General features: G+C 36.4%; 1 protein-coding gene across 1 annotated transcript in view; it reads right to left on the minus strand.

The window, feature by feature from the left end:
- Window positions 1–14,283, minus strand: part of plxna3 (plexin A3) — a 145,401-nt gene that overhangs the window by 76,493 nt on the left and 54,625 nt on the right. Inside the window, exons 4-5 of the mRNA XM_043247611.1 lie at window positions 12,467–12,607; window positions 6,020–6,120 (exon numbers count right to left, since the gene is read on the minus strand). Coding sequence (XP_043103546.1) covers window positions 6,020–6,120; window positions 12,467–12,607 — 242 coding nt within the window. The remainder of the gene's footprint in view (window positions 1–6,019; window positions 6,121–12,466; window positions 12,608–14,283) is intronic.

Raw genomic sequence — 14,283 nt, forward strand, 5'->3', positions numbered from 1 at the left:
GATAATCTTTTGAGGGACATAAATTTAAAAAAAAAGTAAAAATTAAATAATTGCTCTTATACAGTTATTCTATATAATTATCCTACAAGAGAAACAATATTATATGTTAAAATATCATTCTAAAATAAAACGGTTCAAACGTCACAAATATCAAGTAGATGTTTTGAAAATATCAGGCAACTGATAATTCAGGAAAAAACAACCAAACACAGAAACGCTTGAGCGCTACAATAATTAAGCGTTTATAAAGGAGGTCTGCTACAAAACGAGGTTTGTTTTTGTGATAAAAAGGTCAGAACCTGAACATCTGCTCGACCGGCTTTTATATCATAGCGAAAACACAAGGCTGAGAACGGCGTCATCGCAACGGGAGAAATTGAGATATGTGCACATGTCCAAATATTAATTATATAGAGAAGGGCTCTGTCTTGTCAACAAAAGAACATAATAACCAGCGAACAAAACCGTGGGGTGTGCCAGTCATTATTCAGCATTATGTGTGATGATAAAAGACGATAGATCCGCAGGACACCCACTACAAAGGCTATCTGGATTTGCGGAGCTGAAATAAACGAACACAAAAGGTTAAGAGCAACCGTTCCAGTAATTATAAAGCGTGTTATGCTGAGATGGGAGGAACGGGTGTAGTTTTTTTTTTGAAGGCTCTTCTTGTTGGCTGTCATTGAGGAGAGAGAAAGACAATGAAACCGATGCGAATGAAAGAACGGGATGGAAAACATGTTTTTTTTCCGCATTTCCGAAGCGTCAAACAAGCCTCACGATTCGAGGTGCAACTCTAGTGTGAGCTACAGTAATAATAATAATAATAATACATGCTAAGGGCTTTAAAAATGAACTGTGACTAGTCACGCTCGCTCAAATATCACCTCTCCGCTCTGCGTGCCGCTGGAGAGGAAGAACGCACATCAAACGCAGAGAATAAAGAAAAACATGTACGACTGTAGGTCAACCCACAGGCACACACACATGTGCATGATGAGCAATGCATTGTGGGATTCCTCTCACTCTTTTTTTCTTCAAACTTTCCTTCTAGATTCATTCGCTTTGGAATCAGACCACACTGCTCACGCCATACAGTCTGAATCTCTAATGAATTACTGATTCCTGTAGAAATGACTCCTATGAATCATTTTATTCCAGTGAATCAGACACATGCAGCATTGACTTGCGAATAGTTAAAAGACACTAGACATTGTACAAATGATTACTGAAGTGCATTTACATTTTATTGTAGTAAAGTGTTTCTACTAAATTCCACCTTTAATTCAATGCATCACTTTCTGTATTTTTGCATTAGCAAATTAGTTTCAATGACATTTTTTTTACAGCTTATTATGTTAAATGTGGTGTTTATTATTAATTGCTGCATTTATTTATTTTTTTTAAATACTGACATACTGTTTAATTTATAGGTAACACCATTTATCGCAGTTAAACATTTTTGTCTGAAATTTCCCGTGTGATGAAAAATAAATTCAACGTCACGTTGCCTGGGTAACGTTTATCACGTTTGCATCTGTATCATGTATTTTGAGGAGTTTTGAGAATGCAGAGCCACCGTACAAGGTAGTAAGGTTTAGTACTGTTATGCGAATGTTTTTTACATTGTGCAAGATTTCTTTGGGTGACGAATATTTAGAACGACGAATACGAAAAAGCTAGCTCTGTCAAGCAAATAATTGCACGCAAAAATCAAAAAATTTGTACTGATATATATATATATATATATATATATATATATATATATATATATTACATATACACAAATATACACAGCACACACATACGTATTAAGTAAATATTGACAGCGCTAGTAAAAATGCATATGAAAATATTCAGACGCAATGTACAAGGACCATTAGAGTTAATGGTTTAAAGAAAACATTCCGTGCTAAATATTTCAAAGGACGCCTTCAACTGTGTGATTGTTAAAGGAGTTGAGTTTGAGGGGACAGGAAGCTCTCACTTTCTCCCGAAAAGTTACACATAGCTGAAAGAATATTAGAGATACATAATCTGTAAAATCAGATTTTAAAAAGCCACAGTAATTACCTCAGAAACCCTCCATTCAACGGCATAACAAAGCATAAATGGCCCTAATAATCAACAAACCAACTGTGATGTCTGAGATCTCAAAGACAGCTCAATTATTTTTGTCAGAAACCTTGTTTGTATGACCTGCCGTCTCTGATACTGATAATTACCCCGCTAATGCATTAGTGCACAAGTCATTTATGAGTTATTCAGCATTGTTTTACTTTGCTGTGCTGAAACGAACTCGAAAAAGGTCGCTTTTCGTACATTTGACCAGTGGGAGTTAAACAATAACCGTGCGCTACGAAACCCGATTTACTTTAATAAAACCGACCCGACAGCCCCGAGCGCTTGAGACGCTCATGTACCCGGCGTGTCTCAAGGTCTTGTTTCTTTACTCTCAAAGCAAACGGCTTCCATGGACAGCGTACGGGAGTCGTGACGCATCGTCAGACTCCTGCGTATCATACTTTTTTATTCACGCCGTCCGTCATCCGAGCGTGTCCAAACTGTGGCCCGGGGGTCGGTGACGAGCCGGGCGGAAGTCAAAGGTCGGGGCTCTTTGGAGTTTCGTAACGGGGTTTGCGCGCAATGAGCACGTCGGCCATTAAAACGGTAGCTTTGCTTGATCTGCTGCTAATTGCGCTGCGCGGCGGCTGTCACAAGGTCATGTAAAGTCTGGGGATGTGCTATTAATATGCAAACAAATGTCACTTTCCGACGGGTGCGGTAAAGGCTTGCGCTAATTATTCCATCAATCCCAGATTTACATCTTAATTAAAGATTTTTATCTCGTTGAAGGTATGGCGACGGTGGAAAATAGATCGGGCGTTTTTTTTTTTTTCCCAAACTCCACAATGGTCTTCAAGGCGCTACGGGAAGACGGAACAAAGCTGTTTTATCACCTCTGGATAACTTTATCTGTGTCTATACGCCGCTGTCAAAAGCTCGGAAAGCATCGAATGCTGACTCTGGATCCAATTTGTGTAACCGAACCCGTACAGAGCCTCTCGCTGTAGAGATTTCGAGAAGAGAAGACAATGTTTCTTTAAAGTTTCAGTGCGGAGGCATTTGTAATGAATGTAGAATGCCTGTCAAAGTCTTTTAATGGTGTAATTGCGTTTAAAATATGCGCGCTCAGACGAGCCACGTCTGAAGTATCACAACATTTTAGGATTTTAGTATATTAGTTTTGATGCCGCGAAGAACAAAGCCGTTTTGTCACCTCTGGATGGCTTAATCTGAATCTAAACACTGCTGTCAAAAACTTGGAAACGCTACGAATGCTGACGGTAGATCCAACGTAACCAAACCCACGCCGTACAGATTTCACAGACGTTTTTGTTAAAGCTTTTTTTTTTTTGTTAAAGCTTCCAACGACAATGTTGCCAATGCTTGTATAATAATTCTTTTAATAAGCCTTTTAACCGCTTTTCTTTCTTGAGTGACGATATATCCGTTATTCCTTCTTCAATGGTAGTTTGTTTCCGATTATGTTATTATGTTCACAATGAAAATTGTTCATAATGCAGTTATAAAATGAACATCTGATTAACATGAAGCTGTTAAAACAAGAATTACTGTAAAATTTGAATCTATTAGCTTTGAGGTCAAATGTTATTCAGGAAACCGGCTACGGACTCTGTAACTCCAGTAAGACAAAACATAGCTGAAATACAGCCATGTTTGTGAAAAAAAATAAAATGACGGTCAAAGATGTTTTTTTTTTTTTTAAATGGTGTAACTGTACAACTGTAAAATTAATAGTCGTTAAAAAAATTGGATGGATACCTGTGATGCAAAACTGATTGGATGAGCATTATCTGAACCGGTAAGAATTTTACAATAGATAATTTTTCAGGTTTTTTTTTTTTAAACGTTACCGTACTTCTAAAATACTTTTCCAATTAGCTTATATAAACTATCATGCAAACGTTTAGATTCAGTAAGGTTTTTTTTGTTTAATGCAATATGCATTAAACTGTAGACATACGATGCTCTACAATGGTCTTTGTGGAGCTACAGGAAGGCAAAGCTGAAATATAGACATGTTTGTATTATTAGAATTACAGTCAGTGTTTTAATAGTAAATAGTTGTGCTGCTGATTGGATAAACAATGTTTGCAGCTGTTAAGATGAAGAAAATCTAAGCTTTTAGCCTTAGTTTTTAGGTCATTTTTATGTTAGCATGCTCTTAAAATGCTTAAAAAGAACTACCCCTTAAAAGTTGAGGTCAGTAGTAATATATAGTTTTGAAAGAAATATTATTCAACAAAGATGAATCACATCGTAGACATGTAAAACTCGATAATGGTCTTCACAGTGCTACAGGAAGGCAGAACAAAGCTGTTTTATCACCTCTGGATAACTTTATCTGAGTCTGTTCGTCGCTGTCAAAACCTCGGAAATGCTTTGAAAGCCGACTCTGAATCCAATTTGTGTTACCAAACCCGTACGGTGCCTCTTACTACAGATGAAAAGACAATGTTTTTCATTTCTGTAAAATCTTCCAGCGACAATCCGCACCCCGAGGCCCTGCCGCCCCCGTGGTGCGATCTCGACCGGTCCACGAGCACACACTTATGTCAAAACCTTTCCCCATCTCTTTCCAGAAAACACTCCATAAATTAAAGAGCGCGTTCGGCGATCACACATGCTCTTCCTCCCCGGCTTTGACTGAACGCAGCCCACTCTCTGACGGGAGTTCATCCAGTACAGGCGGGAGCAGAGAGCCCCGATGACAGCGGATAGGCAGAGCGGGGTGGCGGTGAGCCAGCAATAGCCAGACACTTCCTGACGGCAGCAACCGGCCCCCATGACCAGCTGCTGCCTGGGGATCAACCGGAGGTAAGAGACAGAAATGACGGGAGAAGTAAAAAAAAAAAAGACTTGGGAACATGTGGGGAGGCCTGTCACCTGCCAAGTGCTGCGTGAGGTAGCTGAAATGGCAGCCACCAGCGACGCAGCGCTCTGATTGGCTGGCTCGCCTCCAGTATTCCCTGAGGTGTCTTAAAGAGTTTATAAGTGAATTCCGAGTGGAAGGTGAGGAAGTACAGACACGTTTGTAATGAACACAGAATGAATGTCAAAGTATTTTACTGATGTAATTCTGCTTAAAAAAAAACACTGTACAGTTGTACGAGCTGAAATATCACAATAACTGAAGCTTTTTTATGATATATATATATATATATATATATATATATATATATATATATATATATATATATATATATATATATATATATATATATATATATATATGCTCAAAATGTTTCAAAAGTCTAAAACATAATTTTTTTACAAATTTAAAAATAATGCCTTGACTTGATCAAAGGTGACAGCACATTTAGAATACATTTTGAATAAACCTTCCATTCATTCAACATAAATAAAAAAATGTACCACAATTATTTAAATTGTAATAATATTAATGATATTAATGTTTTAATTTTTTCAGTGAGCGTAAACATTTATTAAATTCTTCTTTACCTAAACCTGGTGTTTGGATTTAAATTTAACAGTGTCCGTCTTCTGGCAAAATCAAAGCAAAAATATTGATGACTCACTCTTCACTGCATATTTTATTGTCCAATCAAACGCTCACTAGAAAGAGAACGTCCCTATCCAGCAACAGGCTAACCGATCAAAAGCTAATCGCACGTCCTGCTTGTGGCGAAACTAAAGCGTGCCGGCTAAAAACGAGGACGCCCTTCAACATGACCGATCCAAACTTTCTTTAAACGGGACGTACATAAACACAGAACTCAAACTGCATATTAAGCAATTTCGCGAGGTCATTCACAAATCTCACAAACCTTCCACATACATTTGTATTCGAACGGACACAAACAACCAATCTCTTGAACGCCGTGTAATGCTTTATTTCCAGAGACACAGCTAGCAGATTTTAGCGTGCAGAGTAACCGTTCTAGTCTGTGGAAGCGGAATGACATTGACTTACTTGTTATGCAGGACACACCAGCCGCAGTGAGGATCTCCTGAGCCCAGACACGTCTTACAGCTGCTGTACTGAGAACAGCTCTCCACGGGCAGGCGACTCACCTGAAACACATGACAAACATTAATATGACATTACCATAACACTACCACACACGCAAACACTTACTGACACGAATACTACTAAATCATTTATTTCTGGCTGGGAATTAAACAGATAAAATACTTCAAGCATGACAGATATAACTAAAATATTTTATACTAATTACATTTTAATCAAATTTTATATTATATTACAAAAGATAAAATATATATATATTTTTTTAGTATTTTAATTTTTTTATTTAACTTTTACACACAGCATTTATGTAAAATATTAACAAACTAATAATTATGTAAACATACAAATTGGAACGAGCAAAGCCAACTATTAAAAAAAATATTACAATTTAAGACACACACACACACAAAAAAAGGAAAAGAACAGAAATTTGGAATTTGTATCTTAATATTTAAAATAATATTAATGATAGTAATAATAATAATAATACACTCATTACATTCAATACATTATAATGTTTTTTTTTACCTCTAATATTTATAAAAACAGTTAATATTACATAAAACATTTCTTTGAATGAATGAATTAATGAATACATTTTTCGGAGCCCTTGACTGATGCCCTTCAGTATAATTTTCCTGTGTCTAGTACCCTAATATTACTATTTAACAGCCATCCAATGAGGCTTAGCGATTTGAGTCATGTGACCCACACCCTGCCATTGGCTATAATCCCCACAGGCCCGGGTAGTCTCTCTTTCAGTCCTGAAACACAGCAGTTCTCATCCATCTGAACCACACAAACAAGTTCAGCTGCTTGTAAACACTTCCAAACATCCAGGCTCTTCTTCACAGGAGGGTACAGCGGAGACCGGCAGAGCATCAGCACAGTCAACTCATAAGGAGGAAAGAAAATATCATAAAACAGTGCATAAAAGAACGAGACGTCCAGGGGACAGTAATAGAAGCGCTGCAGATGCAACGATTCGCACGGGAGAAACACCCTCTCCAAACAGGACAGGCATATTGCAAAAATGAATCAGATCCCCAAAACACCAGCTTATATAAATGATGATGGGAGTTGGAGAGAGTGGGAGGTCTAGGACAGAAATAACATGAATATATTAAATCTAAAAGAGCGGTTTGTGGATCAAAGTTGGTGTGGGCTGTCGCAGTCCCGATGATTGGCTTACTTAAGACGCAGAAAAAACCCAAAAGCAGTTGTTTTTGAAAACTGCCTTTAGAAGCTCTAAAAATGCTCATTCCATGGAGTTGTAATCGCCTTTGATCGCCGGCAAGATTAGAGTTTAGAGTGAGAAAAACAAGAGCCGTGGAAAAAAAAAATAAAAATAACACCCACCCACCCAAAAGGGACACGGCTCGGCTTTCAAGTGCAGAGTAGCTGATGGTTCTCCAGTACTGTGTGTGTGTGTGTGTGTGTGTGTGTGTGTGTGTGTGTGTGTGTCAGTCAGGGCGGGTGGGTGAGGTGTAGTCTGTTAACCCATGTTAATTTATTCTGTCACATAGCTATGCATAAATATATGGTTTTATAATCCAGGCCAGACCCCTGATTGACAACATGATCGAAATAGACTTCACTTACTTCCCATGACCTCACGGTGAAATAAATACTAATACTGCACACACACAAATATGGGTGTGTGTGTGTGTGTATGTATCATATATATATATACACACACATACATAAACACATATATACATATACACATATATACATATATATACACACATATACATATATGCACATATAATTGTGTCTATATCTGTATGTGTATAGGTATATATATATATATATAAAAAAGTTTTAAAATTACTTTTATATATTTTCAGCCTCTTATGCTCACCAATGCCATACTTATTAACAATAAAAACAGTAATAACATAGTGAAAGAATTACGTCTAAAATAGTTTACAATTATTTTCTCTTCAGTGTTACATGACCCTCCAGAAATCGCGATTCGCCGCTCAAGAAACATTCCTTATTATTATCAGCGTTGAAAGTTTCTTCCTAATATTTTGTGCTTCATTTCTCGAGGACTCTTTGATGAACAGAAAGTCGAAAAGCACACAAGAACACAGGAAAGTGATTTTTGTGCATGCTCAGTGTATTCTGTCAGGAACGCTGTGTTTTTGAACTGTCAGTGTTTGATGGATGAGTACAATGTTAGATAAATGAAAGGCTTTATATCTCTTTCTCTCTCTCTTTCTCTCCAATGAAATGGCTGCATTACCGGTGCAATTCCAAGAGCGGGATGGTAAATAATGACGCCGCTCTGAAAACTTGGCATTCACAGACCTTTTACTGACACACATCGGAGGGCTCCGAGTGGCAGCGGGCCATTTTGCAAGCAAATACACTCTCTCACCTATCTGTGCACCTGCCGCAAATGAAATATTCAAATCCACAGACTCCAGCGGTCAGTGTAGGTTATGAATTATTGACTCGTGGTGATTCATTCACATTTCTTATTTCACGAAGCGCAGAGGGTACTGTGTGTCTACACAGATTTTGATTGGTGGAAGTAATCATTGGCGACCCCCGAGTAAAAGATACACTGGTAGAAATCGCGTCCAAACTACGCGGAAATCTGTATAATTAGTGCTTTAAAAAAAGCTTAATGTAATCAAACTGCCCTAAAAGAAATTCGATAAAATAAATTACATTTTTAATTAAACAAACAATAAATAAAATAAATAAATCAACATTACAATTAAAATAAATTAACATGATTTCAAATAAAAAAAAAAAAAAAAAAAAAATTTAAAAAAATATATATATATATATATATATATATATATATATATATATATATATATATATATATATATATATATATATATATATATATATATAAAAAAGAATACATTATAGGTCAACGTGAATTTATTAAAAATGTTAAACTGGACTATATTGAGCTAGGTTCTTATAGCAGTTTACATTAAGAGGGATGGAGAGATGGAGCAAGACATAAAAACAAAAAAAAACTACATTATGAGCTTTCATGTGATTTTCAAAAGGACAAATTAAGAAATAGAAAAAAAATAAAAATTAAAAAAATCGCAATCTGCAAAAAACGATACAACAGTTGCGTAGAGGTACTGAGGCTGTTATGTTTCAATAAAAAAATTTTTTAAATCTAGTTGTCAGCCGATTTCAGCTTTTTCGGCATTTGACACGTCATGAGGAGAAGGTCTGGAGTCATAAATGCTCTCTCTTTAAGTAAAGCCCAGTTCAAGCCCATTGGCTGGTGTTTTCAGATTAATACGCTCAATCTATAAGTTTATGAACTCAGCATACAGAAAAGCTTTTAATCAGCGCGAGGCCTGATCAATCAGTCGAGGGCCATCTGAAGCTTTAACGTAAAGAACATCCCTTCATTTCTTAACACAAATATCGATGTCTGGAGTTCAGCGGCGGAGCTTTAACACGCGAGTGAGTCTTTTGTGGGAGTGTGACAGTGAAAGAGAGAGACGCTATTAATCTAGTTCCACACTCGTGTTTACAGTGCCTCCCTCAAACTCTGGGAAGCATCCAGAACCGAGCTGAATGGAGAGACAACACTCCAGATGATGCCTTGTGCTAATGCATATGGGTGTTTCTTCAAATATAAGGCTTACAAAGAAAATAAAACACTTTATTCACGCTACTTTCATTTCCTTAGTAACAGCATCTAGCGGTAAACATACACGCACCGTAAGAACCAAATCAGACATTTTTTCTGACCAAAACAAGCCGTTTCAAAACGCTTCTGAAATCACGAAATTCGTTTGAAATGGCACTCATTTGTCTTTCAAAGGCTAATTTCATTGCTAGGATGTTATATTTCTTAAATGGAAAATAAGAAGTAATATTTGAAAGATTTTTGCATTAATTGACCAAAGTATAGCTTGGCAAAAATAAATATTCTTTTTTAAATTATTTAAAATAATAATAATAACAATAACAATAATAATACAATTTATGTAATACAATTAATATATAAATAATTCACCTTTGTTCTACTACTATATATTATTATTCTAAATTAATAATTCTATATAATTTTTAAATTTTTCTACTAAATACTGCAACTTTTATTCTACACTGTTATAAAAATAAAGTATACATAATTCACCCTGTTTTTAATAGTTAATTTTAATTTAAAATAATACCACTTTTAATACACGTAAGCATATTACAACAGTAAATCATAAAAAGGCTTATTTAATTCTTTGTTTAGACCTTAGTAGCTTAAAATCTTAAAAAATATATATAAATATCATATATATAATATAATATGTAAAAATATTAATAAATAAATAATAAAATAAAAATTAAGTATTTAATATAAATAGATTGTCACAGTTTTAGGTTGAAGTATGTGTCTGGAATAGTCATAAAACAATAAAAACTATTCATTAAAAAAATGTATTTCATTCTTTTATTATTTATCATTAATGCCTTTAAATATGGTATTTAAATAAAGTAAAATCTAAATAATAATAAAAAAATCTAAATAAATTAACAGGTTTATAAAAAAAAAAAAAAAAAAGTAGTTGAAAAAAGTAGTTTGATGAAACTATATCTATATTTACCCATGATATCATAGAGATGATGTCATCGCACACATCATTGAGCTGCTTTACCTTCAAGCGTAACGCTGAAATTAATACCGCTATCTGCATGGCTAATTCCTGCCTACACCGCTCTACGGCGCCTGGAGCACGAGAACATTTTATCATCTTATTTTTCTGAATAGTACTGATAAGGATTTAAAAATATCCTTGTGCTGAGGACTGAAGCTTCGTTCGGCTCTCTCAAAGACGGTGATGTTTTTTCCGTGCGTCACTTGAACTCCGTCTTTCTCAAGGAAACGCGCGTGCACGCGCACAAAAAACCGGGTCTTTCAAAAAATGCACAAAGACAACAAATTTCTTTCTCCGAAGGAAAGAAACGAGCATTGAAAAGAGGAGAAAAAGAAGAAAATGAAGAAAAAGCTACAGCTGTACTGTACGAGAGAGTCTGAGGAACTTCGACGTATCCTTCCTCTCCTCCGGCTGTATAATAGAGCATTATGGGAAGGGCTGTTATTCCGCTCGGCGCTGGATGGAAATGCTTCCCCACCATTTCTTATTAGGGCCAAGCAGCTGGGGCTCCCATTCAGAGTCGTGAACCGGCGTTTCGTATTCTGTTTTCCTGTCTCGCAGATGTTAAAACAACATATCTGAGATTCCGGTTGGGGTCTTAAGACAAAAGCGTCGAGCGCCCACTCACTCTACACAAATGTTCCTTTATTCTGGCCTCCCCGCGTGCCGTAAATGTTTTTGCTGGCTTTACTAAATAAATTAACACTAAAAGACAAGCGATAAAAATCAAGAACAATAGTGACGCACAGAGGGCCGTGTCCCTGTGCAAAATCTGGGATTCAAAAACTAATCTTAAATCTGGATAGTTAAAAAAAAAAAAAAAAAAAAAAAACATATACATAATATATATATATATATATATATATATATATATATATATATATATATATATATATATATATATATACACACACACACACACACATACATATACACATATATGGGTTTTTTAATTTTTTTAACAATGTTTTCACTAGTGGAATCTCAAAGTTCAGGACTGGAAAAAATCATTATTAAATAACGCATAATATTATGGTAAACACATTAGCATACAGTATTGTTTAAATATTTAGGGTCTGTAAGATTGTATTAATTTTGCTTATGCTCACCAAAACAGTATTTATAAATATATATATATATATATATATATATATATATATATATATATATATATATATATATATATATATATATATATATATATATATCATTGTGGAATTTTTATTAAATAGCGGTTTTGTATTGGAATATAGAAAATTGCATCATTTATTTATATGTGATCCTCGAAAAGCAAACCCTTTTGCATCAATTTACATCTTATTTATTCAGCTTTCAGATGATGCATAGATCTCAATTAACCGTTGTCTGGTTTTGTGGTCCAGGGTCACATATAAACAGCTGCACTGCACTAATTTAAAAGAGAAGCATTCATTTTAAACAGAAATCTTTTGCAACATAAAACAAAACAATTTGACTTTCACACTGCATTGTTGCTGAACCGCAGAATTAACTTACCAAAACTTTTGAACAGTATTGTATTTTTATTTTTTTCTTACTTTTTATAAAAATAAAAAAAATGTCTCTCTTGTATAAGAAACTTTTTTATCAACCAAATAGGATAAACACTGGCCAAAATTCCTATTTTGAATCATCCCTGATAAACGAATCGACGAGCAGCCTGAAAGAGACGAGTCCAGTAGACAAGCATGCATTTCAGTAGTGTCCTGATCTCATCCAAACTCACCTGTTTGTCGCTCAGCAGATAGATGTACTGATAATCAGGACTGAACACCATGTCACGGAGAATCGGGCTTCCCTCCACGACACTGACCGTCTCATACAGCAGAGCGTTCTCAGGCGGCGGCGGTATACCGTCCACTCGAATCTGAAAACAAAACCAAAGATCGAGTTCAATTCAACAAGAGACCGAGCGTTTCTTCTTTACTTCGAGCGACCCAATCACCTGACTGTATTTAGTTATGCACCCGCCCACTTTTCAATCAAAACAGTTCCACTTTATATTAGACGGCCTTAACTACTACAGTGTATGCAGTTACACTTAAATTAATCATTTGAGTTACATATGTAGTAGCTCGCCCCATACACCCTAACCCACCCTTAACCACCAAATATCTCTCTAATCATACCTTTACCCACCTCGATAGCAGCAAAAGTGTTTTGCGATACAATAGGAACACAATAATTACATTGTAGTTATTTTCTGATGCATGTAGTAAAGGCCGCCTAATATAAAGCGTGACCTCAGACTGCGTTTTCACAGCACCCGATTTTAAATTCCAGGTATTTTACCGCGATCTTACTGCTCAAAGCGTTTCTGGTTGGCAGCACATCACCACTTACACATCCGATTATTACTGACACACGCAGTATTATAATTTTCCTCATGAATGCAGAATTCTTCGGCTGACCTAGAAAACGAGCGGAGAACTTTGAGCGAACGCGGGCCGGCAGCGGAGAGAGATTACAGCATCTGATCAGATGTGCGATAAAAATCAATTACATTTTAACAACACACACACACACACACACACACTCGAACCCCCGCTGCCTCATCATTAGCGGCTCCTCTGTTTCCTCACACTGATAATTAGTGTAGTTGAGCTTGCTGGGTAAAAAGCGAGCTCTAAATATGTCAAATTCAAAACATCTTTGAAGTGACGACTGAGGAAAAGAAGAAGAAGAAAAAAAAAAGAAACAGAGCGGCTGACAACCGTATTTAAAGTCAGAGAGCTCACCTGTTTCCCTACCAGCGAATCTGTCCTAATCAATTCTGACGGCAATGCGATGGGAGACCGAAACCAGGCTGTAAGCAAACTAAATTCCCACCAAAAAGGTACGAAACGCCATTTGGGAACGGCAGAGAGATCGAAATAAAAAGAAGAAGCGAAAGAAGGTGAAAAAAAAAACACTCGAAACAAATGCATTGGCAGCGGACTTGGGCCGTCTCCTAAATATCTGGGTCGGTCTGAAGTGACAAACATCGTTAGTCTGTTAATTAGCTGCCTCCTCATTGCAGCAGTTGCAGTAATTAGGGTTGACAAGGTGGCATCAATTAGTCGAAGGCTGCCATATTGGGTGTCACATATCGCCGGCCAAGTCAGAGCCCACGTCTCCGCGGGCAGCAGGACAGAAGGCCTAGAAACACGACGGACTCTTCGTCAATTCATGCGCCACCAGCTGTAGTGTCGTTTTTTCCTAGCAGCCTTCGGCTTGCAGAGTTCCCTTGTTTAAACGGATCGGTTTAACACCAGCCGCCAGGTTTCGCGATACCCTCGTAGAATCGGATCAATTGGGAAGGGAGTTTTTCTGCAGTGAAGACAGACAAGAAGCGGTTATGAAAGACGGTAAGGCCCAAGCATCAGTGAACCGCATTGAAGATAAAAAAAAGTTTATATTTGTGGAAGAGAACATCAAAAAGAGAACCAAATTTAGAGCTTGTTTTAAAAAACAAGAGGCTGCACGGTGTGTCTGATACAGGGCTAATGTTTTATATATATATATATATAGTTGCAAAAACACACACAATTTCAAATTCTTGAA

This window comes from Puntigrus tetrazona, chromosome 8 (assembly GCF_018831695.1).
Source record: "Puntigrus tetrazona isolate hp1 chromosome 8, ASM1883169v1, whole genome shotgun sequence".
NCBI lineage: Eukaryota > Metazoa > Chordata > Actinopteri > Cypriniformes > Cyprinidae > Puntigrus > Puntigrus tetrazona.